General features: G+C 42.6%; 2 protein-coding genes and 1 pseudogene across 2 annotated transcripts; 1 reads left to right on the top strand and 2 right to left on the bottom strand.

The window, feature by feature from the left end:
- Nucleotides 1-695: 695 nt before the first annotated feature.
- LOC101328596 (kinetochore-associated protein NSL1 homolog pseudogene) lies at nucleotides 696-8,145 on the top strand (annotated as a pseudogene).
- A 1,243-nt stretch (nucleotides 8,146-9,388) lies between these two features.
- On the bottom strand, nucleotides 9,389-14,131 carry LOC109548995 (caspase recruitment domain-containing protein 6). The gene is given in 5 exon segments (XM_073802080.1): nucleotides 9,389-9,558; nucleotides 9,561-10,016; nucleotides 10,019-10,144; nucleotides 10,147-10,257; nucleotides 10,260-14,131. Coding segments are annotated over 5 exon segments (1,500 nt in total). The 5' UTR covers nucleotides 10,897-14,131.
- Nucleotides 10,757-25,251, bottom strand: LOC101328013 (caspase recruitment domain-containing protein 6). The gene is given in 7 exon segments (XM_073801847.1): nucleotides 10,757-10,855; nucleotides 15,330-15,515; nucleotides 16,898-17,055; nucleotides 17,057-17,389; nucleotides 17,391-17,448; nucleotides 19,155-19,296; nucleotides 25,234-25,251. Coding segments are annotated over 6 exon segments (726 nt in total). The 3' UTR covers nucleotides 10,757-10,855; nucleotides 15,330-15,498.
- Between the last annotated feature and the right edge of the window lie 196 nt (nucleotides 25,252-25,447).

Here is a 25,447-nt window from a genome sequence, read left to right as displayed (position 1 = left end):
GAAGCCCAAACAGCCCTAATCTTAAACAGCTAAAAGTTTCTATCTCATTATCATATTACACCAGCTTTTCAGTGCCAGATTTTCCAGCAGAAGAGGAATAATGAGTTTAATAAGAATGATAATGAGGAGAAATTATCTCAGCCTGGATTTCTGGCCCAGATGAAAATATCTTTCTCTGAGCACCAGAAAAACAGGTTTGCAGCCCAGTCTGGATCTGGGTTTTTCAGAATGTGGCCCCAGGATCTTCTGCCTCAGTGAGTTCCTGTTAAGAGGCTATTGCATAGACCTACTCCAGACCTACTGAGTCAGAATCTCTGCAGGGAGCCCCAACAATATACAACTTTAACAACCACCCCGAGTGATTTTTACACACACTCTAATTATGAAACCTCTGCTTTAAAATTTAAGAAGATTTGCGAAAAGGGTGTGAAGAATGTTAACACCTTGGATTAAAGAGGCAGTCTATTTTATAGTCCCATTATAGAGTAATAGAAAACTTTACGGCTCTTGTGCAGTTTAGGGTCAGGAGCAGGCAATACCCAGACCAGATTACAATGGCAACCTTATATTATTTAAAAGAGTAGATACTCTAAAATCCTCTCTTCATTGCAGCACCATTCAAAATCTTCTCTTCAGACAGTTGAAGCTGGAAAACGGGAGAGGGCTTTAGTCGGTGGCTCTCCCCTCTGTGGGACATGGAGAGAGTAGCTGCGATAGATGACAGGGCCTCGGTCCCTGCCACCTCCTGAAAAGACTTGCAAGTGCGCTGCACCTCAAAGCGGGCAGTGATGGAAATGCTAGAACTGGTGGCAGCTCTGCGCAAAACCTCGGGGACGCGCTGCCAGAGGAGATTCGGGAGCCCCTGCTGCAAGATGCGCAGTGGACTTCTGAATCAGCTGTGCAAGAGAATGTCAACATTCATGGGCAAGCATGGCAGGAAGCTTCAGACAATTGCTTATGGATTCTGATATCAAAGTCCTTGAAAACCAGTTTGATGAAATCACAGTCCATGTAGCCACAAAACAGTAAGCAGTATCCCAGAAAGATCCTTCAATGTGTCATCAAAATCATAAAAGCAAAACAAGAAATTCTGAAGCAGTACTAACCTGCTGTACATCCATTGGACCTAAAATATGACCCTGATCCAGCCCCTCGTATGGAAAACTTGAACTGCAGAGAAGAAACAATAGCTAAGGAGATGAGTGAAGCTACGAAGTCCTTGCCTGCATTAATTGAACAAGGAGATGGATTTTTCCCAAGTTTTAAAGATGCAGCCTATTATCCGGCTCCAGAAAGTCCACCAAGAAGTCTTCTTCGGGGGCTTCCCTGGTGGCGCAGTGGTTGAGAGTCCACCTGCCGATGCAGGGGACACGGATTCGTGCCCCGGTCCGGGAAGATCCCACATGCCACAGAGCGGCTGGGCCCGTGAGCCATGGCCACTGAGCCTGCGCGTCTGGAGCCTGTGCTCCACAACGGGAGAGGCCACAACAGTGAGAGGCCCGCGTACTGCAAAAAAAAAAAAAAAAAAGAAGTCTTCTTCGGGTTGTTATAGGAAACCAAATGTTAAACCTGAGAGCTTTATAGCACAAGTAAAAACCACACCAGTGGAGACTTCTGCTAGGAAAACCACTGACTTGGTACTGAGAAGGAAGGGAACTAAAGACTGCCGCCAGAGAAAATGGTATCCGTTGAGGCCAAAGAGAATCAGTCTTGATACATAAGGTCTTTCTGTTTATCTTGGGAGTTGAAATTAGGCACTATCAACATTTAGATTACAGCTTAATGCCTAGACAGGACTTCAATTAAAACAACAGATAACTAGTGATTCCTTTATACAAATATAGTAGCTCTATGCTGGGGTATGATGCAATATTGTGTTTCTTCCCTCACCTTTTCATCTATAGTCAATGAAAAGCATATTTTTTTTAAAATATTTACACAAAGTCTGTCAATGGTCATTAAGAGTGTAAATTTTTACTGTCCTTAAATACCATCAACACTTGGCTGCCTTACAGGTGGTTGTTTTTTTTAATAAATTTATTTATTTATTTATTTTTACATCTTTATTGGAGTATAATTGCTTTACAATGGTGTGTTAGTTTCTGCTTTATAACAAAGTGAATCAGTTATACATATACATATGTTCCCATATCTCTTTCCTCTTGCGTCTCCCTCCCTCCCACCCTCCCTATCCCACCCCTCTAGGTGGTCACAAAGCACCGAGCTGATCTCCCTGTGCTGTGTGGCTGCTTCCCACTAGCTATCTATTTTACGTTTGGTAGTGTATACATGTCCATGCCACTCTCTCACTTCTTCGTCACAGCTTACACTTCCCCCTCCCCATATCCTCAAGTCCATTCTCTAGTAGGTCTGTGTCTTTATTTATTTATTTTTGGCTGGGTTGGGCCTTTGTTGCTGCACGCGGGCTTTCTCTAGTTGCTGCGAGCAGGGGCTACTCTTCGTTGTGGTGCACGGGCTTCTCAATGTGGTGACTCCGCGGCATGTGGGATCTTCCCGGACCACGCTCGAACCCGTGTCCCCTGCATTGGTAGGCGGATTCTTAACCACTGTGTCACCAGGGAAGTCCCAGCCTTACAGCTTTTTATGGAATTTCAGAAGTAACGTGTTTCATTGTGTTTCCTGGATATACATCTTTCTTTAAAAAAGAGCTGTGTAGGGACTTCCCTTTAATTAGCACTTAAAGGACTTCTCTTTAATTAGGACTTCCCTTTAATTAGCACTTAAAGCCACCCGTTAAATCAGATGCCTGAATCCTCAGCAGTCAGTGCCATGTTTATCCTCCCCAACACACACTTTGTTTACATGGGTCCTATATAGCAAATATTGGAAAAGGAACTATACCTTAATCATAAAAGGAGACTACAAAGAATTCCAAGACATGAGGAAATGAAGGAGGTCACCATGAATGCAGGTAAAACCTAGATGTATGAGACTAATAAGGATTTATGAGACAACTTCGTCCCTGTGGCCAGTCTTTGTGTCACATTGGAGTACACTCCAGCACTGAAACAAAGAACACACTTTTTAATGTTAAAAAAGAAACAATCTTTATTTGCTTTCTTGTTCAAAATGTAAATTGATTTAAGGTGTTTAAGAAAGGATTTTCAGGTGTTGAAAAAGATAAATCATTGGGTAGACTCTTCAATCTGCTAACAGCAAAAAAAAGTCACGTACAAATTGAATGTTCTCAACTTAGTTAAATTGTACACGTGGCTAAACAAATGGTTCTGAATTTTTGCATTTGACTTAAAACAATCAAGACTTGGGACTTCCCTGGTGGTCCAGTGGTGAAGAATCAGGGCGCACGTTCAATCCCTGGTCAGAGAAATAGATCCCACATACCACAACTAAGAGCCTGCATGCTGCAACTAAAAGATCCCACACGCTGCAACTAAGATCCCGCACGTGGCAGTGAAGATCCCACATGCTTCAGCTAAGACCCGGCGTAGCCAAGTAAATAGATAGATAAATATTTTTTTAAAAATCAGACTTGTGCATTATACAATAACACCCTTCCACTATATTTCATGTCCTGAATGCAGACTTCCTTTTTTTTTTTTTTTTTTTTGCGGTACGCAGGCCTCTCACTGCTGTGGCCTCTCCCGCCGCGGAGCACAGGCTCCGGACGCGCAGGCCCAGCGGCCATGGCTCACGGGCCCAGCCGCCCCGCGGCACGTGGGATCCTCCCAGACTGGGGCACGAACCCGCGTCCCCTGCATCGGCAGGCTGACTCTCAACCACTGCGCCACCAGGGAAGCCCCATCCTTTTTTTTTTTAATCTATTATTTTATTTTTGGCTGCGTTGGGTCTTTGTTGCTGCACGCAGGCTTTCTCTAGTTGCAGCGAGCAGGGGCTACTTTTCGTTGCGGGGCGTGGGCTTCTCACTGCGGTGGCTTCTCTTGTTGCAGAGCATGGGCTCTAGACGCGTGGGCTTCAGTAGTTGTGGCTCACCAGCTTTACAGCAGAGGCTTAGTAGTTGTGGCGCACAGGCTTAGTTGCTCCGCGGCATGTGGGATCTTCAGAGACCAGGGCTCGAACCCGTGTTCCCTGCATTGGCAGGAGGATTCGTAACCACTGCACCACCAGGGAAGCCCCAGACTTTCTTAAGACATCTGGAAAACCAATATTTCATCCCGTTTATACTGCCTGTCCCTAACACTATGTTTGACTTTGCCACAGTAACCCTGGTACAGACGCAAAAATGTAATAGAGTACTGTCTGTAAATTCATAAACAGAAAAAATACATGAAAATGTTATTAGTGAGTTAGAGGACTATATTACTAGCTACTCTAAGTGATGAAATTACAGATTACTTTTTTTTTTTTTTGGCCACACTGCACAGCATGTGGTACCTTAGTTCCCCAGATGGAACCCGCACCCCCTGCATTGGAAGTGCGAAGTCTTAACCACTGGACCACCAGGGTTAAGGGTTACTTTTATGTTCCTTTCTTCTTTGTCTATTCCTGCATTTTCAAAACCATGTATAATGAGCTTATAGTTTTACAATAGGGAGGAACCACACAGATTTACAGGATCTCACAGCTATAGTAGGATTCTCATTCTGTTTCCATGTCTTCTCAGTTCTGAGTCCAATGACTCACCCATAATAGATGCTCGATAAATAAATATGAGAGAAGGAAGAAAGTAAACAAGAGGAAAAAAGGAAGAATGGAATGGAAAGAAGAATCTGTTGGTTACCCTCTGTTTGCCCCTCTGGATCCATTCTCCACCCTACTCTGAACCCTAAAAGGCTGACCTACATGAACAGCCTAGATGGCCTCCTTGTTCTCTGTTTTCTGGTTGGGTTTGGTCAAGGGGGTGTACTGGCAGATCAGAGGTAAGGAACAGATATTTAACAGTAAGTCTCCTACATAACGAACCTTCAAGTTGAGAACTTTCAAAGACGTGGGACTTCCCTGGTGGCACAGTGGTTAAGAATCCGCCTGCCAATGCAGGGGACATGGGTTTGATCCCTGGTATGGGAAGATCCCACGTGCCGAGGAGCAACTAAGCCCGTGCACCACAACTACTGAGCCCGTGAACCACAACTGCTGAAGCCCACGCACTCGTGCTGCAACTACTGAAGCCTGTGCTCCTAGAGCCCATGCTCTGCAACAAGAGAAGCCATCGCAATTAGAAGCCCGCACACCGCCTTGAAGAGTAGCCCCCGTTCGCCGCAGCTAGAGACAGTCAGAGGGCAGCAAAAAAGACCCAACACAGCCAAAAAATAAATACATAAATAAATAATTTTGAAAAAACAAAACAAAGAACAAAGATGCGAACGTGCATCCGGTTCCAGCAAGGCTGTGCCATCAGCGTCAGGCGTGAGTGAAATGGCAGCTCGCCCTCCGTCTCCTATTGCTGAGGATCCTTCAGCTCTACCATCTCCCACCTCCTCTCCCTCCTCCAGTCAGTAACCCTTCTTGCCTGTTCACTCGATGCCAGCCCCTTATGCCAGCTGTTGTACTGTACTACTGAACTTTTCATGGTACAGTATTATAAGATTAGGGCTTCCCTGGTGGCGCAGTGGTTGAGAGTCCGCCTGCCGATGCAGGGCACACGGGTTCGTGCCCCGGTCCGGGAAGATCCCACATGCCGCAGAGTGGCTGGGCGCGTGAGCCATGGCCGATGAGCCTGTGCGTCCGGAGCCTGTGCTCCACAACGGGAGAGGCCACAACAGTGAGAGGCCTGCGTACAGCAAAAACAAACAAACAAACAAACAAACAAAACAAAAACAAACAAAAAAAGATTAAAAATGTTTTATTTTTTGTGTTTGTTTCTTACGTATTATTTGTGTGAAAAGTATTATAAACCAATTACGGTACAGTACTATATAGCAGATTGTGTTTGTTGGGTACCTAGGCTAACTTTGTTGGACTTACAAACATGCTCTCGGAACAGAACTCATTCATTTGTAGGGGACTTACTGTATTCCCTGGAATACCTCCCTGTGGGTCACTGCAACCACCCAGACCCAAGACCCTTCCCACACAGCTCTTCTGATCAGGGAAAGCACTCCCCCCACCTTCCCTTGAGACCTTGGAGTAGTAATGTGCCTTGCTTTTACTAGATCCAGGGTACTGCACTCTCCTTTGTACTGTTTTTACATATTGCCTAGCCCTTTATAAATAGTCCGTTTATTAAACTCTCCTGAAATTGTATAATTTGAATGTACCATATATATATTATTAACCCCAGGCTGATACAGAATCTATTAGTGACAATAACCCAACAAGTTCTGTCCTCCAGGAACTAATCTTGAAGAAGGATATAGAGAAAAGTTTTTAAAAACAGCACTACTGGGCTTCCCTGGTGGCGCAGTGGTTGAGAATCCGCCTGCCGATGCAGGGGAGACGGGTTCGTGCCCCGGTCCGGGAAGATCCCACATGCCGCGGAGAGGCTGGGCCCATGAGCCATGGCCGCTGAGCCTGCGCGTCCGGAGCCTGTGCTCCGCAACGGGAGAGGCCATGACAGTGAGAGGCCCGCATACCGCAAAAAAAAAAAAAAAAAAAGCACTATTATTGCTCATTTCAAAAGTTTAAACAACAAAAAGGTTATTTTTGTGAGAAACTTCACTTTTACACCAAAGATTTTGTAGTTTTGAACTTAATCTTTTATTATTATGCTTTTTTGCCTGCCAGAAGACAAAAATTCATATGCATAGTCCTCTATTTCTTTCTTCACCCTTACAGTAACCTTGAGAGAGACTGAACACCTTCTAAATACTCAATATTGATTGTTTAGTACATGCACAAATGAAGGATACCTACTGTCATATGGAAATGTTTAATTAAACATTTTTAAGAGATTAATTATTCCTTTTCAAAGATCATTTCTCATCTTTTTGTTAATAGGATTTTGTTGTGTGTCTTTGAAGACAATTTTTAATTTTTTTTTACCCAGAAAAGACGTGGGCCTATTTTAGTACTTAAAACTAATGTTAATTTTATAAAAGTTACAGATTCAAAAAGCAGGGCTCTTTATTCAACTTACAAATCCTATTATTTTATTTCTAAACCTAGTGAATTTTAACATCTTTCTTTAAAGTAGACTTTTAGATGTTGCAAGAATAAAATTAAGATAATATCCATGAAGTCTTTGGAAACCCTTGTAACAGAGATATTAGATAAATGTTTCATTCTACTGAGAAGCTAAAGCAATCTGCTAAAACCCCACAAAATTTATTTTTTAATTGTAGAAATTTGAAAGCTATTTGGTTTCTGTTATAATACTTAGATTAAACACACAAAAATCAAATTAAAGTTAAACTTATTTGCTAAAAATAAATAAATAAATAAAGTGGTCTTTTATTAATATTTGGTGTCACTCACAAACTTGGTTAATTAAACCTCACTTAAATATTTTAAATTTAATATTCCTTCTACTTACTGCTTCTAACTAGCAGAACTTAACCAAATGTTTAGAATAATGTATCTAATAAATTAAAGTTGAGAATTATGTGAATCTTAAGTTCTCTTAAACATTTCAATGCTTTTTACAAACTGTGTAAACCTATCTTAATCTTTTCAACTTAAAAAAGTCAGAACTCTAAAATTAAAAATTCGATTATACATTTTAAGTTAGAGTCATGAGGCTAATATATCAGATCCTCTAATTAGCCAAATTATCTTAACCACTACAAACATTTAAACTATGAAACATACACAGATCATTCCCAAAGTTAAGGCAAAATAATTAATTTCATTGGTTGTTAGTTCATTATTTCTATATGTAAGGGTCAATTGAGTTTTATCATCCGAGCAATTTGGGGCTATTATCACAAGCAAGTTGATTTAAACATTCCAAACAAACAAGGTTACCTGCTTAGCGGCTGATATCAAACCAAAAATTTTTGACCAAAACACCTCTAGAGCAGTCAACATCTAGGGCAGTTTTTCTTGCAACACTGACGCAACTTGCGCCCTATTTTATGGTCACTTTGCAACTAAAGGCATCATCCCCACTCTTTTCCAAGTGAAATTGTCTTACAGCCCCCATTCCCTGGATTCAGGTTATATATTACCTAATACTCAAGGTTGTATTCAATTCGTTTATTTACTGCTTGATTCTATTCTTTACTCTTTTCGTATTTTTCCTTTTTTTTAGGGACACAATTCTTATAGATAGTTTTATGATATCCAATTAGGCTGTGCATATCTTGCTATCTGTGTCATGCTAATGATAGTACTCTTTTGCCATCACTGCCACTCTTCTTCAGGTTACTATATATATGACAGGAAAGGCCTGGGCAAAGGATACATTTCATACGTCTCCAGAGTAAGGACTTTAATGCTTCCCTACCCTCTTGGGCCCTGCTCGTGGGTCATATGCCTTAGCCTGAGAAGGACCAGTCAGAAGTGACTTGGGTTGAGTGGGTCTGGGCTGGGAAGGCCTAGAGTGGGAGGATTGGGGCTGGCATGGCTTGGGCTGAGTGGGTCTGGATGGAGAAGGTTTAGCTTGGGAGGTCTAGGGCTGAGAAGGCTTAGCTTGGGAGGACTGGGACTTGGAGGGCTGGTGCTGAGTGGATTTGTCTGAATGAGTTTGGGTTGAGAGAACACAGGTTGAGAGGGTTGTGCTGGGACTGCTTGGCCTGGCACGACTTGGGCTGATTGGATTTGAACTGAGAGCTGAGCAAAAATTTGCTGTTGGACATAGGACTGAATCCCATTTGGAAAGATGGATTTGAAGGCCCACCTCGTGTCTTCAGCTTAGCTCCTTGCTGGGAGGCAGTCCTTATGGGTTTTTGTATGGCTCCTCCTGCTTGAAATGCTTGATGGTGAGGATTTTCAATATGGGATTTTGTTCTCATGAATTTTCTAATTGCCTCATTTGGCCGTGTTCCCTAGGCACAGACTTGCCTAGGCTGTGACTTCCCATCCGCTCTTGCTGGCTGTGGACCCAGGGAACGGAGGTGACCTCCCTGGGAGTCCACTTCCCCAGATCTTTCAAGGGCTCCCATTTTCTGTGGTCTCTCAGACCAGGCCTGTACATGCTGAGAAATGGGTCTTGGTGGTCTCCCAAAAGTTTTATCCATGTGACGTCCCTGAGCAGTTCTTGAAAATTTCATAAATCTTTCACCTGAATAAAATCTCTGAGGTTGGAATTATTGAATCCCAAAACTTTACCCGGACTATGGGCCCTTGTATTCTGAAAGGGTGAAGGATGGAAACTCTGAGACCTCTGCTCTAACCAAAACTGGGAGACCATAACCCAGGGGGCTGTCAAAGAAACACGGTTAAAATTACCTCCATTTCTGGTTGGTAAAGGACAGCAGTTTTTCAGAAGAGGCATGAATACTGGGGTGAGATGGAAATTCTGATGATTTGGGCTGATCTCACATCTAGCCTCAGCCTCTCTTACTGACATCTAAGCGGGGCTTTCAGATGAGTATTTTGGCTGACTGTGTCTTTGTGGTCCCTCATCTTCAGCTGTTCCAGCCAAGTTTTCAGTAGGGGAAACTTGAATCCCCTGCATGTTCTCAAAGTCGTGGTCTATCTGTATCCCCAACTCCCTGGCCAGGGGTGCAACGTCCTCCACGACATACATCTGAGTGAAGAGGACATCACTTCTTTCAGGGCAGCTTGAATACCCTCCATGTTCCTCCCTGTCTCTCCAGCTTCCTCCTCCTCCCAAAACAGCAGCTGTGATGGCTTCAACTTCAGGATCCTCTGGGAAATCTGAGCCTCCTCATTCCCCCTGGCCTGTGGACTGAGGACGAAGTAGCATCTTTCAGTGGCAGCTTCTCCTAAAAACATTAGCAAGTCCCATTCCTTCTCACCTAGGCAGTCAATGAAAAAAAACACAGCAGAGGAAACTTCCATCAAGAAACCAAACTGTGTCCAAAAACTTTCTAGATCCCCACGAAGGTTGGCCACAGCAACAGCTTTCTGGAAAAAACTGGGGTTTTCCTTTAGACCATCACTATCAGGAAAACTCCATGTTACCTCAACCAGGCCATCAGAGATCTGCTGGGGAAGCACCAGAACAGGCATCAGGGAAAGAGTTTGTGTGATTTCAGGTGGGCAGGGCTGAGCAGTGTGTTGAGGATTCTGGACTTGGAGAAGCTACAGTATCCTAGATGCACAAAAGAGATGACAGGCATCTTCATGAGAGTCAGAAATTTTCTGTATCCTCTGTAGGCCTTTCTGAAGACTGCGTTGACTGCTCCTTCACAATGTCCTTAATGGCCCCCAGCATTAAAATGCTTTTGTGCTTTTCTGCATCTGGCAGTAGCAAGGAAGGGCAAACTGGCACTGATACGTGTTTGACATGACTTCACGTTGCAAAGAGCTATCTGAATACAGCACAGAGGCACAAAAGACATGAAGGGAATTAATGGTTTCTGTTTGTCTAATTTCCAAATTCTCTACTCCAGTCAAAAATTCCCCTTTGCTGGGGCTTCCCTGGTGGCGCAGTGGTTGAGAGTCCGCCTGCCGATGCAGGGCACACGTGTTCGTGCCCCGGTCCGGGAAGATCCCACATGCCGTGGAGTGGCTGGGCCCGTGAGCCATGGCCGCTGGGCCTGCGCGTCCGGAGCCTGTGCTCCGCAACGGGAGAGGCCACAACAGTGAGAGGCCCGCGTACCGCAAAAAAAAAAAAAAAAAAGTCCCCTTTGGTATCTTCACCCAGAACCTGTGCCTGAGGACTGAATCTCTGACTGTCATATCTAGTGCTTGAACTGTCATCAGGAAGTTCCAGGCTAAGTCACCTGGAGTCTCAGTCACCCACCTACATCCTCAGTCTAAGAAGAATTGTTTAACGAAATCTGGCAGAAGCTTTCTGTTTGTATCCGGGTTTAAACAGGACAGGACATCTTTAAACAGTTTTTTCTTTCTGTAGGAAATAAGAGAGTCAGGGAATGTCGTGTTCAGCATCTCAGCTTCCTTCAATGACTTTTTAAATGAAATAAGTTATTGACATTTTCATTGGAAAAAAAAAGATGAAACAATACAAGTAAAGTTCTCTTTCATTGCTCTGTCAATTCTATTTCCTTCTAAGAGATGTGTCAATATAGTATGGTATGTTTCCTTCCCATCCTTTTTCTATGCAAGTACATAAGTATGTTTGCATATGTAGAAATACACAGTTTTGTTTAATGGATGCTATTTTATTTTATAAATGATATTATACTGAATGATTCTTCTTCGGTATAAAACTTTTTACTCAGTGGTATTCCTTGCAAATTCTTCCAAGTAAGTATATACAGACACCTACTTAATTCATTTTAGCTAATCCGTTGTACTTCATGGTTTGGAAGAACCATTATTTATTTAACAATTGTCTACTGGTGATCATTTAGGTTTTCCAATTTTTTTGGCTAATGTTTGTATGCAGCAATGAAAAACCCTGTTAAAGCTTCATTACACACGTGTATGAGGAATTCTCTAGGTTGATACCAACTTATTTCTTAAATGTTAACTCTTGCTAAAGTTTGGAGAAATGGAACATTTTGTTATCACTGAACTTTTCTCAGAATTTACATGTTGTACCTAATTTCTCCTGATGTCATTTTCTAATTTATCTTCTAGCCACTTCTTGGGAATACGGAGACAGTGCTTAGTAGAGAAAGAAAATCAGAGAGCATTTTCTGCTCCTGATTGATAGCAAATTAGCATAAGATTCTTGGATCCCCTATAAAAATAGCCTAGAAGAAACAGTAGAAGTGAGAGAAAGTATGGATTTCAAGAATTAACAAAAGTAAGGATTCCCTGGTGGCGCAGTGGTTAAGAATCCGCCTGCCAATGCAAGGAACACAGGTTCGAGCCCTGGTCCAGGAAGATCCCACATGCCGCGGAGCAACTAAGCCCGTGCGCCACAGCTACTGAGCCTGCGTGCCTAGAGCCCGTGCTCCGCAAACAAGAGAAGCCACCACAATGAGAAGCCTGCGCACTGCAACGGAGAGAAGCCCCCGCTGGCTGCAACTAGACAAAGCCCACGCACAGCAACAAAGACCCAATACAGCCAAAAAAATAAATAAAATTTAAAAAAAAAGAATTAACAAAAGTAACTCTAAGAAATCCTTGGATGGTCTGAAAGTTGCTTGAACTGATATATATGATGGATAAAAAGGTGAGGGAGGAGTTAAGGCCAGCATGAAGGATTCCCAGAGGAGGCACTGAGAAGATGGGTTGCAGAAAGCATTTAATTTCTGCTCTTGCCTATCTCCTGCTTTTCCTTTGGACAACCATCCTCTGCTTCCTCAGCACAGAAATCAGTACTCACACAGCCCAAGCCAGATGCCTAACGTTGACAAGGTAATAGCAGGCTACTGTGGAGCAGTACAGGGATATACCTAATAAGCATAGAGATGGATGAAAAATTAAGAAGCAATAATGTCTAGAACCCAATACCATTTATGTAAATTAAAAATTCATGAAAATAGCCCATGTGAGGCAAAAAAAAATGATCAGAGATTTTAGCTGCCACCCACTGAAAGGAGACTGAGTTTTGAATTTGAGTCCAGTCAGGTTAATTGAGAACTAAACCAACGAAAAAAACCCAAGATACTTTGGAGAATTTCACAATCCAGAGTCTCTATAACTGATCATACACAATGCATAAGACAAAATCCAAAGTTACGAGACATAGGAAGAAACAGGAAATGTAACGCACACTTGATCAATGGAGACCACTCCAGGATGACCCAGATGTTGGATTTAGCATATAAGAATTTTAAAGCAGCTCTCTTAACTATTTTCAAGAATGTACAATAAAATAAACCCATAATGAATGATTAAATAGCAATTCTCAGGGGAAAAAAAAGCATTTAAAAATTGAAATTCTAGAATTAAAAGTGACAATACATGAATTTTTTCAAAAATCAGTAGATGGACTGAAAAGGAGATTGGAAATGACAGAAGAAAAATTCAGTGTACTTAAAGATATAGCAGTAGAAATGACCCAATCTAAAGAATAAAGAGAAAATTAAAAAAAAAAAAATGCATGGAGCCTCAGGGACCTCAGGAAAGATATCAGAAACTCTAACATACATGTACTTGGAGTCTCAAAAAGAGAGGAGGGAGCAAAGTGGGACAGAAAAATATTTGGATAAATAACAGCTGAGAATTTTCCAAATTTGGAAAAAAAATTCCAAATTTATAGATTCACAAACCCTACAGAAGATGAAAACAAAGAAAAGCACACCTAAGCATTGTAAGGCCAACTGGCCCAAGGCAGGGGAACACAATCTGATTCACAGGTTGCATCAGAACGAAATTCTCCGGACCACCCAGTTCCAGAAACTGCCCTGGAGACATTCCGGACCACCCAGTTCCAGGAACTGACCTGGGGATTTTGAAACCAGCCCAGCCTTCCCGCCTTTCGAGGGGCGGGACTAACGGTCCCCCAGGATACCCGAAAAGACCACCAAATAAGGAATACCCTGCGCCCTCCCAGATTCACCACACCCCTTTCCCTTCTTCCCCTATAAAATCTTGCCCACTCGCCCGGGCGCGACTTCTCTGGCCCCCTTTCTCTCGGACCAGTGAACCTCGCCCGGGAGCGCTCCCTAATAAAGCTCACCTGAAGCTTTCCTCTGTTTCGTGGTGCCGTTTGTTAAGATCCGACCTTACAAGCATGTCAGAGTTAACCGCAGAAAAAAATTTTAAGAAAAAAATTTTGAAATCAACCAGAAGAAAAGTAACACAACACTTAAGGGGGAACAATGATACAATGACAAGACTTAGCATCGGAAACAATGCAAGCCAAATGACATGAATAACATCCATAAAACACTGAAGGCAAAAAATCTCCAATCTGAAATTCATTACAGCAAAAATATTCTGGATTGAAGGCAAAATAAAGACGTTTCAATAAACAAAAAATAAATAAAATTCTTCAGGATAACAGGAAATAACATCAAATTAAAACCTGGATCTTCAGGAAGAAGAAAGGGCAGAGGAAATGGTAAATATATGGGTTCCTACCATCTACTGACCCCAACTAGTATAAGCTAGAAGGGAAGGGAGTTGATTGATATGGTCTATATACAAGTTGACCTTATACATTGCAGAGCACACAGGCAACGCCTTAAGTCTTCCTGAGACTTTGACTTGAGACACAATGATGGGCCTGGGGGGCATAAAATTTAACATGACAAAAAGCGTGAAGATCCTTGTCCTTTGACTCAGATGCATTTGGATTCCCCGCCACCACCACCACCCCCCACCCCCACCCCCCCCCACCACCCCCCCCCCCCCCCCCCCCACCCCCACCCCCGGTTCCCAGCTGCATAGACAAATATTACGGAGGAAAGAGAGAGAGGATAGCCACATGCCTCCAGTCAACTACAGTGGATTGGTAACCATTAGAACTATATTGCAGGTCATAACTACATTATTATTGAGATTTTTCTTGACCTATTTTCTTAAAGGTGTTAAATTGATTGCAAAAATAGCCCCAATTAATGGCTTTCTGGCATCCATACTTTTTGCAATACTACTTCACAAGAGGTGGAGTCTATTTTTCCCCAACCCTTGAATTCGAATTAGCTTTGTGACTTGCTTTTGCCAACAGGGTGTGGCAGAATTGTATGTATGCGTTATGGGTTGAATTGTATCCCCCCCCAAAGAGATATGTTGATGTTCCCAGTACTTCAGAATGTGGTCTTACTTGTGAATAAGGTCTTTACAGAGGTCATCAAGCTAAAATGAGATCATTAGGGTGGGCCCTAATGCAATCTGATCAGTGTCCTTTTAAAAAGAGGAAATTTGAAAACAGAGACAGGCACCAAGAAGATGGTCTACAAGCCAAAGAACACCTCAGGCTACCAGAAGCTGCGAGAGAGGGCTGGAACAGCTGCTTCCCTAGTGTCTTCAGAGAGAGTATGACCCTACCAACACCTCGGTTTCAGTCTTCTGGCCTCCATATCTGTGAAACAATGTATTTCCCATTGTTCTAAGCCACCATTTTGTGGCAGCCCTAGGAAACCTATCATACAGATGGCGTGATAGTTCTGAGCCTAAGCCTAAAAATGCCTTCACTACTCTCTCTCTGTCTCTCTCTGACTACTCTCCCTCACCATAAGAATATGCCTCGCGGAGTCTGAGAACAAGTCCAGACTAGCTTGCTAGATGAGAGATGAGCCTATGCCAGCTGACCACAGATATAGGAGTAAACCCAGCGAAGACCAGAAGAACTGCTCTGCCAACTACAGACACATGAACAATTAGACACTCTTACGGTTTTAAGTGACCCTAATTTTGAGATGCTACGTTGAGATACTATTATTGTGATAAATAAATGATACAGAAAAATCATGTAAAACGAAACAATATCATGCAAGAAACACATAATATTAGAATGTTACCTATGGGGGCTTCCCTGGTGGCGCAGTGGTTGAGAGTCCGCCTGCCGATGCAGGGGACGCGGTTCGTGCCCCGGTCCGGGAGGATCCCATGTGCCGCGGAGCGGCTGGGCCCGTGAGCCATAGCCGCTGAGCCTGCGCGTCCGGAGCCTGTGCTCCGCAACGGGAGAGGTCACAGCAGTGAGAGGCCTGCGTACCGCAAAAAAGAAAAAAGAATTACCTGTGGAGGAAGGTGAATGGGAAATAGAGAAAAAAATGAAATAGATGAACAAAAGGGGCTTTTTGCAGAATAATGAGGGTAGTATGCAATGACTAATTAATTCAACCCTATGCAACAACTGTAATATATTTAAAAAATTAAGAATGAGGTCTAAAAGCAACTACATATTGGGAAGGTATGGGGGTGGGACAAGAGCTGTGTTATGGGTTGAATTATGTACCCCTCAAATTCGTATGTTGAAATCCTAAGCCCCAGTACCTCAGAATGTAATGGTATTTGGAAATGGGGTCACATGGTAGATGTAATTAGTTAAGATGAGGTCATTATGGTGAGTCCTAACCTAATATGACTGGTATTCTTATAAAAAGGGGAAATTTGAACATAGAGACATGAACCCAGGAAGACAACCATGTGAAGATGAACGCAGATTGTGGGGGTAGGGTGAGGGGGGCGAGGGTGGAGGGGATGCTTCTACAAGCCAAAGAAGCCCAAAGATTTCCAGAAAACTACCAGAAGCTAGGAACAGATTCTTCTTTACAGCTTTCCAAAGGAACCAACCCTAGAGACACCTTGATTTCAGACTTCCAGCCTCCAAACTGTAGGACAATACGTTTCAATTGTTATTGTTTAAGCTACCAAGTTTGTGGTGCTATTTTGTTACAGCAGCCCTAGTAACCATGTCAAGGTGTGCTGAGGAGGAAATTACTCTTTTCTGACCCATAACTGGATTATGAATTCCCAGGATTTGGACTGAATGTGAGTTGGTAGTTACCTTCCCCTTCTGTACTCAGAACTTGGTGATGTTTATTTTCCCAGAAAATCTCTCTCCAAATTAAGCATTTCTCATATTTTGAATTTTCATTGAGAAATATTCAAGACTTCCTCATCAAAATGGCAATATTTGGACTGGATCAAGACAAGCTTTATTTTGGGATTTTATCCATTTATCACAAATTCCTCTCCTGTGCCCACTTCAATAGTCAGGTTCATAACCCCCATATTCCATTGGTCACAAAGGAGCTAAAATGATTAAAAAGGCTTAATCTGAGGAACAGAAGGTAACAGCTAAAATTAGTGGTTATATGTATGATGGAGGTGACTGCAGAAACCTTTAAGTTGATAGTCAATATTTACTTTAGCTTATACTGTCCGCTGTTCCTAGGTCCCGGGTTTTCCTCCCCGTCAACACTCACCTCTGAGGAAATTCCAAGTTAGAGAGGTCCAAGAAATTTTTGTGTAGCTGCTTTTCTGCTGCCATCTGGTGCCTTTCCTCAGCCCCTCTCCCCATTATGTCATGGCAACCTGAAAATAAGTTGTTGCCTAAGTAACTATACACACATCATTCCCATACCTTCCATACTTTTCTCCTCTTCCTCCTCCAATGACATGCCAGTTTCTGAATCCTCATAATTCTGTTCTTCATCAGAGAACTCCATGGTTTCAGAATACAAAGAGTCCTCTTTGCTGTCATAGATAATGCACTCTGGGTCATCATAAGCATCCTCTTCCGGGGGTGTCTGCATCTTCAGAGTACCCAACAGATTCTAGATATTCCTCTTTTCCTAAGCGTAAAGAATCATCTGGCTCCTCATATCTCTGTTCATCCTGTAAATACTCAATAGTTGCTGGAAATTCACATTCAACATTCTCAACCAATCGCAGAGATGTGAATTTTGGTGTGTCGTATTCCTTCTCATTTTCCCTTGAGGACCAAGCAGTTTCCCGATAACCAGCCTTCTTGTCCGTGAAAGACTCAGAGGTTTCCAAATCCAAGTGTTCTTTCTCTTTGAAGGACATGGTGATCTCAGGATTCTCAGGCTCTTTCTCTCCAAGAATAAAAAATACCTTCCCTGCTTACCCCCACAGGTTGCGGTGGCTCTATATACTCATGTTTTAAAAGTTCTGGAAAGAATAGGAAAGGTTGGGGGATTTTTATTTTCTTTTTTTGAAATTAACAGATGTTATATAATAACTTGACTTTCCATGACCTCAAAGCATCATCTCCTTTATTTCACTGTATAACAGGAATACCTACCACCTCCTACATAAACGGCAACGACTCAACTGTCAGAACTTCCTCCCACTGAAAAATATCAGATCACACTCCTGCCTTGCTCAAAAGTTCGAGTCTTTCACAGCAAACTCAAAGGGTAAATAAGTGAAATAGAAAACTTGAATCCTGTGTTTACTTGTGGATTTACTGTGACCCCAAACCAGCTCAGACTACATAAGGCCATTGCTAATGAAATCTGATCCTAATAATTTCTAATCAAGAAGCAAATAGCTCTGATTTGGAATAAGTCCTGGAAATAACAAGACCTATTTCTCTAAGCATACGGGTCCTGTACTACATTAGAGACCATTAACATTAATCTTTTTATCTGAGCCTCTGCCTCTCTAACATCTCTTAAAATAATCTTCACTAATTTTTAGAAAAGGAGCTACACCTGTCTCTGGTAGTAATTTACAAAACTGCTAAACAATTCATTCTGGAAGAAGTGCGCCCTCATTTGCCACTAATTATCTTTGAACGTTGAAAAATTAGAATTTGATTTGCTCCAGAAAACTTAAGTTCTGCTGGCATTCTTCTCACAGAGAAAACGAAGTTGTGGACTTTCCTGGTGGTGCAGTGGTTAAGAATCCGCCTGCTAATACAGGGGACACAGGTTTGATCCCTGGTCCGGGAAGATCCCACATGCCGCAGAGCAACTAAGTCCGTGCGCCACAACTACTGAGCCTGCGCTCTAGAGCCTGCGAGCCACAACTACTGAAGCCCGCACGTATAGAGCCTGTGCTCCTCAACAAGAGAAGCCACTGCAGTGAGAAGCCCATGCACCGCAATGAAGAATAACCCCCGCTCGACACAACTAGAGAAAACCCATGCGCAGCAACGAAGACCCAACACAGCCAAAAATAAATTAAAAAAAAAAAAAATGAAGTTGCTAATCTACTACATATGTGTGTTAAAAATTATTTTTCCTATATTTTCAAAATGGCTATACTAAGTGAAAGATGCAGCTTTTGGTCTTGAGGTTGTTAATACCCATGAATTCACTTACTTCATAAGGAAATCCTGATGTGTCACTAACAGTAGTCTCTTTCCAACTATGAGCATTTCAGAATGTCACTGCCAGAATAATAAGTTTATACTACCACTAAAACAAGTGCAGGTTTTGGGGACATTCCCTGGTGGTGCAGCATGTAAGACTCCATGCTCCCAATGCAGGGGGCCCAGATTTGATCCCTGGTCAGGGAACTAGATCCCACATTCATGCTGCACCTAAGAGTTAGCATGCCACAACTAAGGAGCCCACCTGCCACAACTAAGACCCAGTACAACCAAATAAAATAAATAAATATTTAAAAAAAAACACAAAAACAATTGCAGCTTTTGGATTGAGTTTGAACAAAAAATTATAAATCCCCTAAAACAATAAGATACATCATTCCCTGCATTTTAAATCTTGGACACTTTTCCCTTTTATCATATTTCAGTGAAAATTATCTCCAGGAGAATGACAAATGAAAATAAAAGGTAAAATTTTTCTTTTTTTCAGGAAATCTGCCTCCTCCCTCTCAGCCCAAAAAAGTGTAGAAATTTAACTTACCGTGATTTAAGCCCCAAATGGTAGCTGACTCTGAAAAAGTACTAAGTAGGGCTTCCCTGGTGGTGCAGTGGTTGAGAATCTGCCTGCCAATGCAGGGGACACCGGTTCGAGCCCTGGTCTGGGAAGAGCCCGTGAGCCACAACTACTGAGCCTGCGCATCTGGAGCCTGTGCTCCGCAACAAGAGAGGCCGCGATAGTGAGAGGCCCGCACACCGCAATGAAGAGTGGCCTCCACTTGCCGCAACTAGAGAAAGCCCTCACACAGAAACGAAGACCCAACACAGCCAAAAATAAATAAATATTAAAAAAAAAAAAAGTACTAAGTAAACAGTTGACAAAAAGCTGACCGCTCGCTTCTCCCTTTTTCTGTACCAAAATTAATAGCTTCCAACTTTTCTTCATGGGATCTGTAATATTCTCCAGAATCTCATACTCTTCCTCAGAAATTAGTCTCTGAGAGGTTAATGTATCTAAGATACAATCAGGATCTTGTTGGAGGAGTTCAAGTAACTTTTTTCATTCTTTTTCTATGATGTCTGAGGGAACACTCCCAGTAGCCAAAGTTCCTGTTCTCTGCAGAGTAGGAAATGAACTATGAAATAGTTCCAATGCATAAATACAAGTTTGGGGGGAGTTTTTTTGTTTTTGTTTTGTTTTGTTTTAAGGCAAAGAGTAATTCTATTTGGCAAAGATTAATTATGTCAATGATGCCTAGTGTTGGAGAGGGTGGATAGAAACAAGCCAAAGCAGAGGGGGAACCCAGCCCTCAGCCCCCACGGACCCTGGCTCCCTGTAGGTTATTTACCGTTTTTTGACGACTTGACTCAGTTTCATATGACTTAGCCCCTGAGAACTCCTCTGAGAAGCCTCTCTTGAACTTCAGATTGGACTAGGTATTCTCTACTCTGGGCTCTATCTGCGATAATAAGAATGTGAATTGATTAACCGTTTTGGAGAGAAATCTGTCAATAGGCAGCAATAAATAAATAAATGTGACAGATAAAAATCAAAATTCATACCATTCAGTGCAGCAATCCCACTGCACTGAATAGGAAATTATCTTATGGAAATAATCAGACAAATGCCCAAAGATGTATGTGCAAGAATCTGCATTACAACATTTTTATAACAGCAGAAAATTGAAAATAACTCAAATATCCACAAATTGGGGGTTTATGGAACAAATGTTGATACATCAACAATGGTGTTACCTAATCAGGTCTGGCTGTTCACCACTCAAAAAACCAATACTTGAGGGACTTCCCTGGCTGCACAGTGGTTAAGAATCTGCCTGCCAATGCAGGAGACACAGGTTCGATCCCTGGTCTGGGAAGATACCACATGCCCGTGCGCCACAACTACTGAGCCTGCGCTCTAGAGCCCATGAGCCACAACTACTGAGCCCACGTGCCACAACTGCTGAAGCCTGTGCGCCTAGATCCCATGCTCCACAACAAGAGAAGCCACTGCAATGAGAAGCCCGTGCACTGCAACGAAAAGTAGCCCCTGCTCACTGCAACTAGAGAAAGCCCGTGCGCAGCAATGAAGACCCAACACAGCCATAAATAAATAAATAAATAAAGGTTAAAAAAAAATATATGCGAGAGAGAGAGAGAGAGAGAGGGACACAGATGTTGTTAGGAAAGTTGCTTTTAATCAGAATGCTGGCAATCTGGGGAGATGGTGGACTCAGTGTCCCCAAAATCCACCTCTGAAACTTATGCTTGGCCATGAAAGTTTTTATAGGGAAAAAGGGAAGTAATCTCAATCATTGAGATAGGGGGTGGGAGTCGCCATCCCCCACTGTGTGCAGACTTGTATGCAGGCTTGTCAACTTCCTGTGATTTTTCTTTAGATGCTATCTTGTTCACACAGTTTGTTTGCAAGATTACTGAAGGGGAAGCTAGGGAAGAGATCTGGTCATCTGTTAATTACTTATTCTTCATTTCAGTTTCTTTGATCTATAGAAAGAACCAACAGATTAGGCAACGTATTGTATGATCAAGATTTGAAAGCATGCTAGGGCTGGAGATGAGTAGAGCATGGGGGTGCCTGGTTTCAGGTTAGTGACAAGGCAAAAGGGGCCTCCTGCAGAGAGGTCTTTCCTGCAAAAAGCTTTCTCCTGCCAAAAGCTGCTTACAAATCCCCACTTGTCAGAACATCATTCCATTTCTACGAGATCATGGGCGAAGGTCTGTCTTCTGTAACTTCTTCATTCTGACAAAGGGCACCATATTCTTAGAGTAGAAGATGTCAGCACGGGTTTGCAGCATCTCTTTGCTGACAATTTTAGTTGCCCACTTACATATGCAGGCAGAACAAGCTACAATTATTTTGATGCCCACCAATATATAGATTATTATGAGCAATAGTGTTAATCCCATTCTCTTAAGGCCAGTTCTTGGAATTGTACTAGCCATAGATTCAGTACTGCTCAAGTTAGAGCAGCTTATGTCATGGCTACAATCTAGTCATCATGCAATTAGCTTTTCCCCTCTGGTGGCAGTTATAGTATCTGTAAAACAACTCAGCAATGTGCATCAGACACGGAGTCTGTGACTCTATTGTCCTAATCATTAATGGCTTAAGCTTGCTGTTTTGCGACTCAGGGAGGCCTGGGAGACTTCAGCTTTTCTATAAACAAGAGGTAGGAGACATGAAGGAGCCTTTGTGCTTGGGGTGGGGTGGGAGTGGGGTGCAGAGTTCTGCTCAGTTCCAATGCAATACCAAAATGAAGTTAAAAGTGATGAAGTAGGGACTTCCCTCGCAGTCCAGTGGTTAAGACTTTGCCTTCCGATGCAGGGGGTGCGAGTTCGATCCCTGGTCAGGGAGCTAAGACCCCACATGACTCACGGCCAAAAAACCAAAACATAAAAGAGAAGCAGTATTGTAACAAATTCAATAAAGCCTTTAAATAGATAAATAAATAAAAGTACAAAAGCTACAAAACCGTCTGCCCTCATCCCATATACCACAAAAAAAAAAAGAAAAAAAAGGATGACATAAATCTACACATATTGACAAGTAGTGATACCCATGATATATTATGGAAAATGGCAAGTTATAGATCCCATTTTTATTTAAAAAGTTAATATGTGTATAGTGTATGTATACAATATGTGTATATACATATACATTATATTTAAAAGAAGACAGCCAGGAAAGAGATACTCCAATTGTAACACTGGTATCTCTGGTGATATGATTACAGTGGTATTCGTAACTTCTACTTTAAATATTTCTATTTATTTTAATAGTTTACATTTTTTGTCTTGTTAGCTGACTTTAATTTTTTTAAAACTATCTAGTTGGGGGCTTCCCTGGTGGCGCAGTGGTTGAGAGTCCGCCTGCCGATGCAGGGGACACGGGTTCGTGCCCCGGTCCGGGAGGATCCCACATGCTGCGGAGCGGCTGGGCCCGTGAGCCATGGCCGCTGAGCCTGCGCGTCCGGAGCCTGTGCTCCGCAACGGGAGAGGCCACAGCAGTGAGAGGCCCGCGTACCGCAAAACAAAAAAAAAAAACAAAAAAAAAAACTATCTAGTTGGTTTTTATTTTCAGTTATAGTTCACAAGAACCTGAAAACAATCTAAATAACTATCAACAGGACTGGATGAGTAAACTGTGGTATCTCATATAATGTAATATACAGCATTGAAAAAGAATGAACTTCAGTGACCCACAGTATACATAAATAAATCATAACAATATTAAGGGGAAATTTTAAGTCCCCAAATATTATATGTTGCATGACACCCTTTTCGAAAAGCTCAAAATAATGTAAATACAGACACATACACACACATTTTAGGAATACACATGGAATCGGTATAATTATATAAAATGAGAAGTACGGAAATGGGCTTCAGAAGGATGGCTACCTTGGTTAGGGGAGGCTAGGGATGGGATGGGATTGGAGGACAGGGAAATCATGGAGTTAGACATAGGATATCATCTGGGAATGAGTTTATAGGTGTTTATTAAATTATTAAAGGTAAATAGTTAAACGTGTAAGTGAAAGCAGGCCATGCGTGGACCAATGCTGAGCATAACAAAGGAAAATGATTTATTAAATTCTGGCATCCCTAAGGTTGAAAAAGAATATGAGAATCCATATATGACATTAAAAATTAACTTTAGGTTGAGAGTTTTAAAATGTGTCACAAAGGTATGGGTTTCAAGAGATGTATCCCACCTAATACTAACAGTCTGATTGGCAATGTTAGTAGGTTTGCCAATCTTTTTTTTTAATTCAACTTGGTTGGTAAGGTATTCTAATAACCAGCTTCTCAAACCCCATCTCCTCCCCACTGCTCCCCATAAATACCCTCCTCTCCCACAAGAACCTGCTCCAGGAGATCTCAAAGCTGATGGGAAGAAAAGTGTTTATTTGAAGTTGCATATTTCACAGTAAAATGTAAATTTAGGGGAGGAAGTTTAAGTTCAGTTCCTTGGTAACAGGAAATCTGCATCGCACACACTTTGAATGCAAATGGAAGTGAACAGGAAGGGGGCAGGGCAAAACCTTTAAAAGAATAACATAGCCCGAGGTCCAAGATGGTAGACTAGTCTAATTCCACTAGACCTTGAGTCTCAGTATATGCTCATTGTAACACATCTGCAAGCTAAATGACACACCCATAGGCGCCATGACAGTTCCAAGGCCAACCATAAAGGTCAAAAAGTAGGCCTGGGCTTCCCTGGTGGCACAGTGGTTAAGAATCTGCCTGCCAATGCAGAAGACACAGGTCTGAGTCCTGGTCCGGGAAGATTCACATGCCGCGGAGCAACTAACCCCGTGAGCCACAACTACTGAGCGCGTGTGCTGCAACTACTGAAGCCCGCGCACCTAGAGCCTGTGCTCCACAAGAGAAGCCACCGCAGTGAGAAGCCCGCGCACCGCAACGAAGAGTAGCCCCCGCTCGCCGCAACTAGAGAAAGCCCGCACACGGCAACGACCAAAGCAGCCAAAAATAAATACATATTTATTTTAAAAAAAGTAGGCCCAATTCCTAGAAATCCCCACCCCTTCCCCCAAATAGCTGGAATACTCCTCCAACTCATTAGCCTATGAAACTACCCACCCCTAAAAAACCTGACAACCCCATACCCTGGTGCCTTTCTCGCCTTCTGATATGGCTCACACTCTGTGGAGTGTGTTTCTCTCTAAATATATCAACTTCTTACCTATCACTTTGTCGCTCACTGGATTCTTTCTGTGATGAGACATCAAGAAAAGACCGTGGGTCTAAATCCTGAGACCAGGTGTGTGATCTCAGTTAAAACACCGCGGGTTCAAGTCCCAATCTGGGTTTTGGCTGGGTTCGAGTCCCAATCTGAGTTACACGGTTTCAGAAGTGAGCTGGGGGAAGGGTGGCCAGGAGATGAAGATTTGAAAATACATCCCTCTGGGCTTCCCTGGTGGCGCAGTGGTTGAGAGTCTGCCTGCCGATGCAGGGGACACGGGTTCGTGCACCGGTCTGGGAAGATCCCACATGCCGCGGAGCGGCTGGGCCCGTGAGCCACTGCTGCTGAGCCTGCGCGTCTGGAGCCTGTGCTCCGCAACGGGAGAGGCCACAACAGTGCGAGGCCCGCATACCGCAAAAAATAAAAAATAAAAATAAAAAACAAAAAAAGAAAATATATCCCTCACATCAAATACAGTGAAACAGGTGTAAAAATTTTGTTTGCAGCTAGGAGTTTAAATTATGTGATTTTTTCTTAAAGAGAAAAGTCAGCACTAATTTCACCTATTGTAGGAAAAGAAGGCAGGTCAAGTCAAGAGACCTGAACTATATCAGAATAACAGATGCAAGATTTATGAAGTCTCTATCACTCTCTGTCAAAAGGCAAAACACCGTAAGTAACAGCAGAGATTGCAACAGGGAAGACCCAATTTTGACTCCATGTTGGATCTGTTTCTTTGTCTTTAGCATTTACTTTTCGTAGCTTTTGTTATTATAATCATACATAATGGACTGCCTCAGGGAACCCTACCCACCTGTGAATGGCTGCAAGAAAGAAGAAATTAACCATCCCCTCCCGGAGGCTGGTCATTCCAGAAGATGGTCATCCTTTTTACTTTACTTCCTCCCCGCATCTCCCTCTCTATTCTGCCTTTTTACTTTACTTCCCTCTCTAATTCTATGAAAGAAAGTGGCATCCAGACCCCGCTAAGTTGGTTTTTTGGGGACCCTAGTCCGCCATCTTTTCAGTCCGCCAGCTTTCCAAATAAAGTCGTATTCTTGGCCTCAACACCTCGTCTCCCAGTTTATTGGCCTGTCGTGCGGCGAGCA

Source organism: Tursiops truncatus, chromosome 3 (genome assembly GCF_011762595.2).
Source record: "Tursiops truncatus isolate mTurTru1 chromosome 3, mTurTru1.mat.Y, whole genome shotgun sequence".
Classification (NCBI taxonomy): Eukaryota; Metazoa; Chordata; class Mammalia; order Artiodactyla; family Delphinidae; genus Tursiops; species Tursiops truncatus.
The sequence above is the reverse complement of the archived record's forward strand: the minus strand, read 5'-3'. Positions and strand labels throughout refer to the sequence as shown.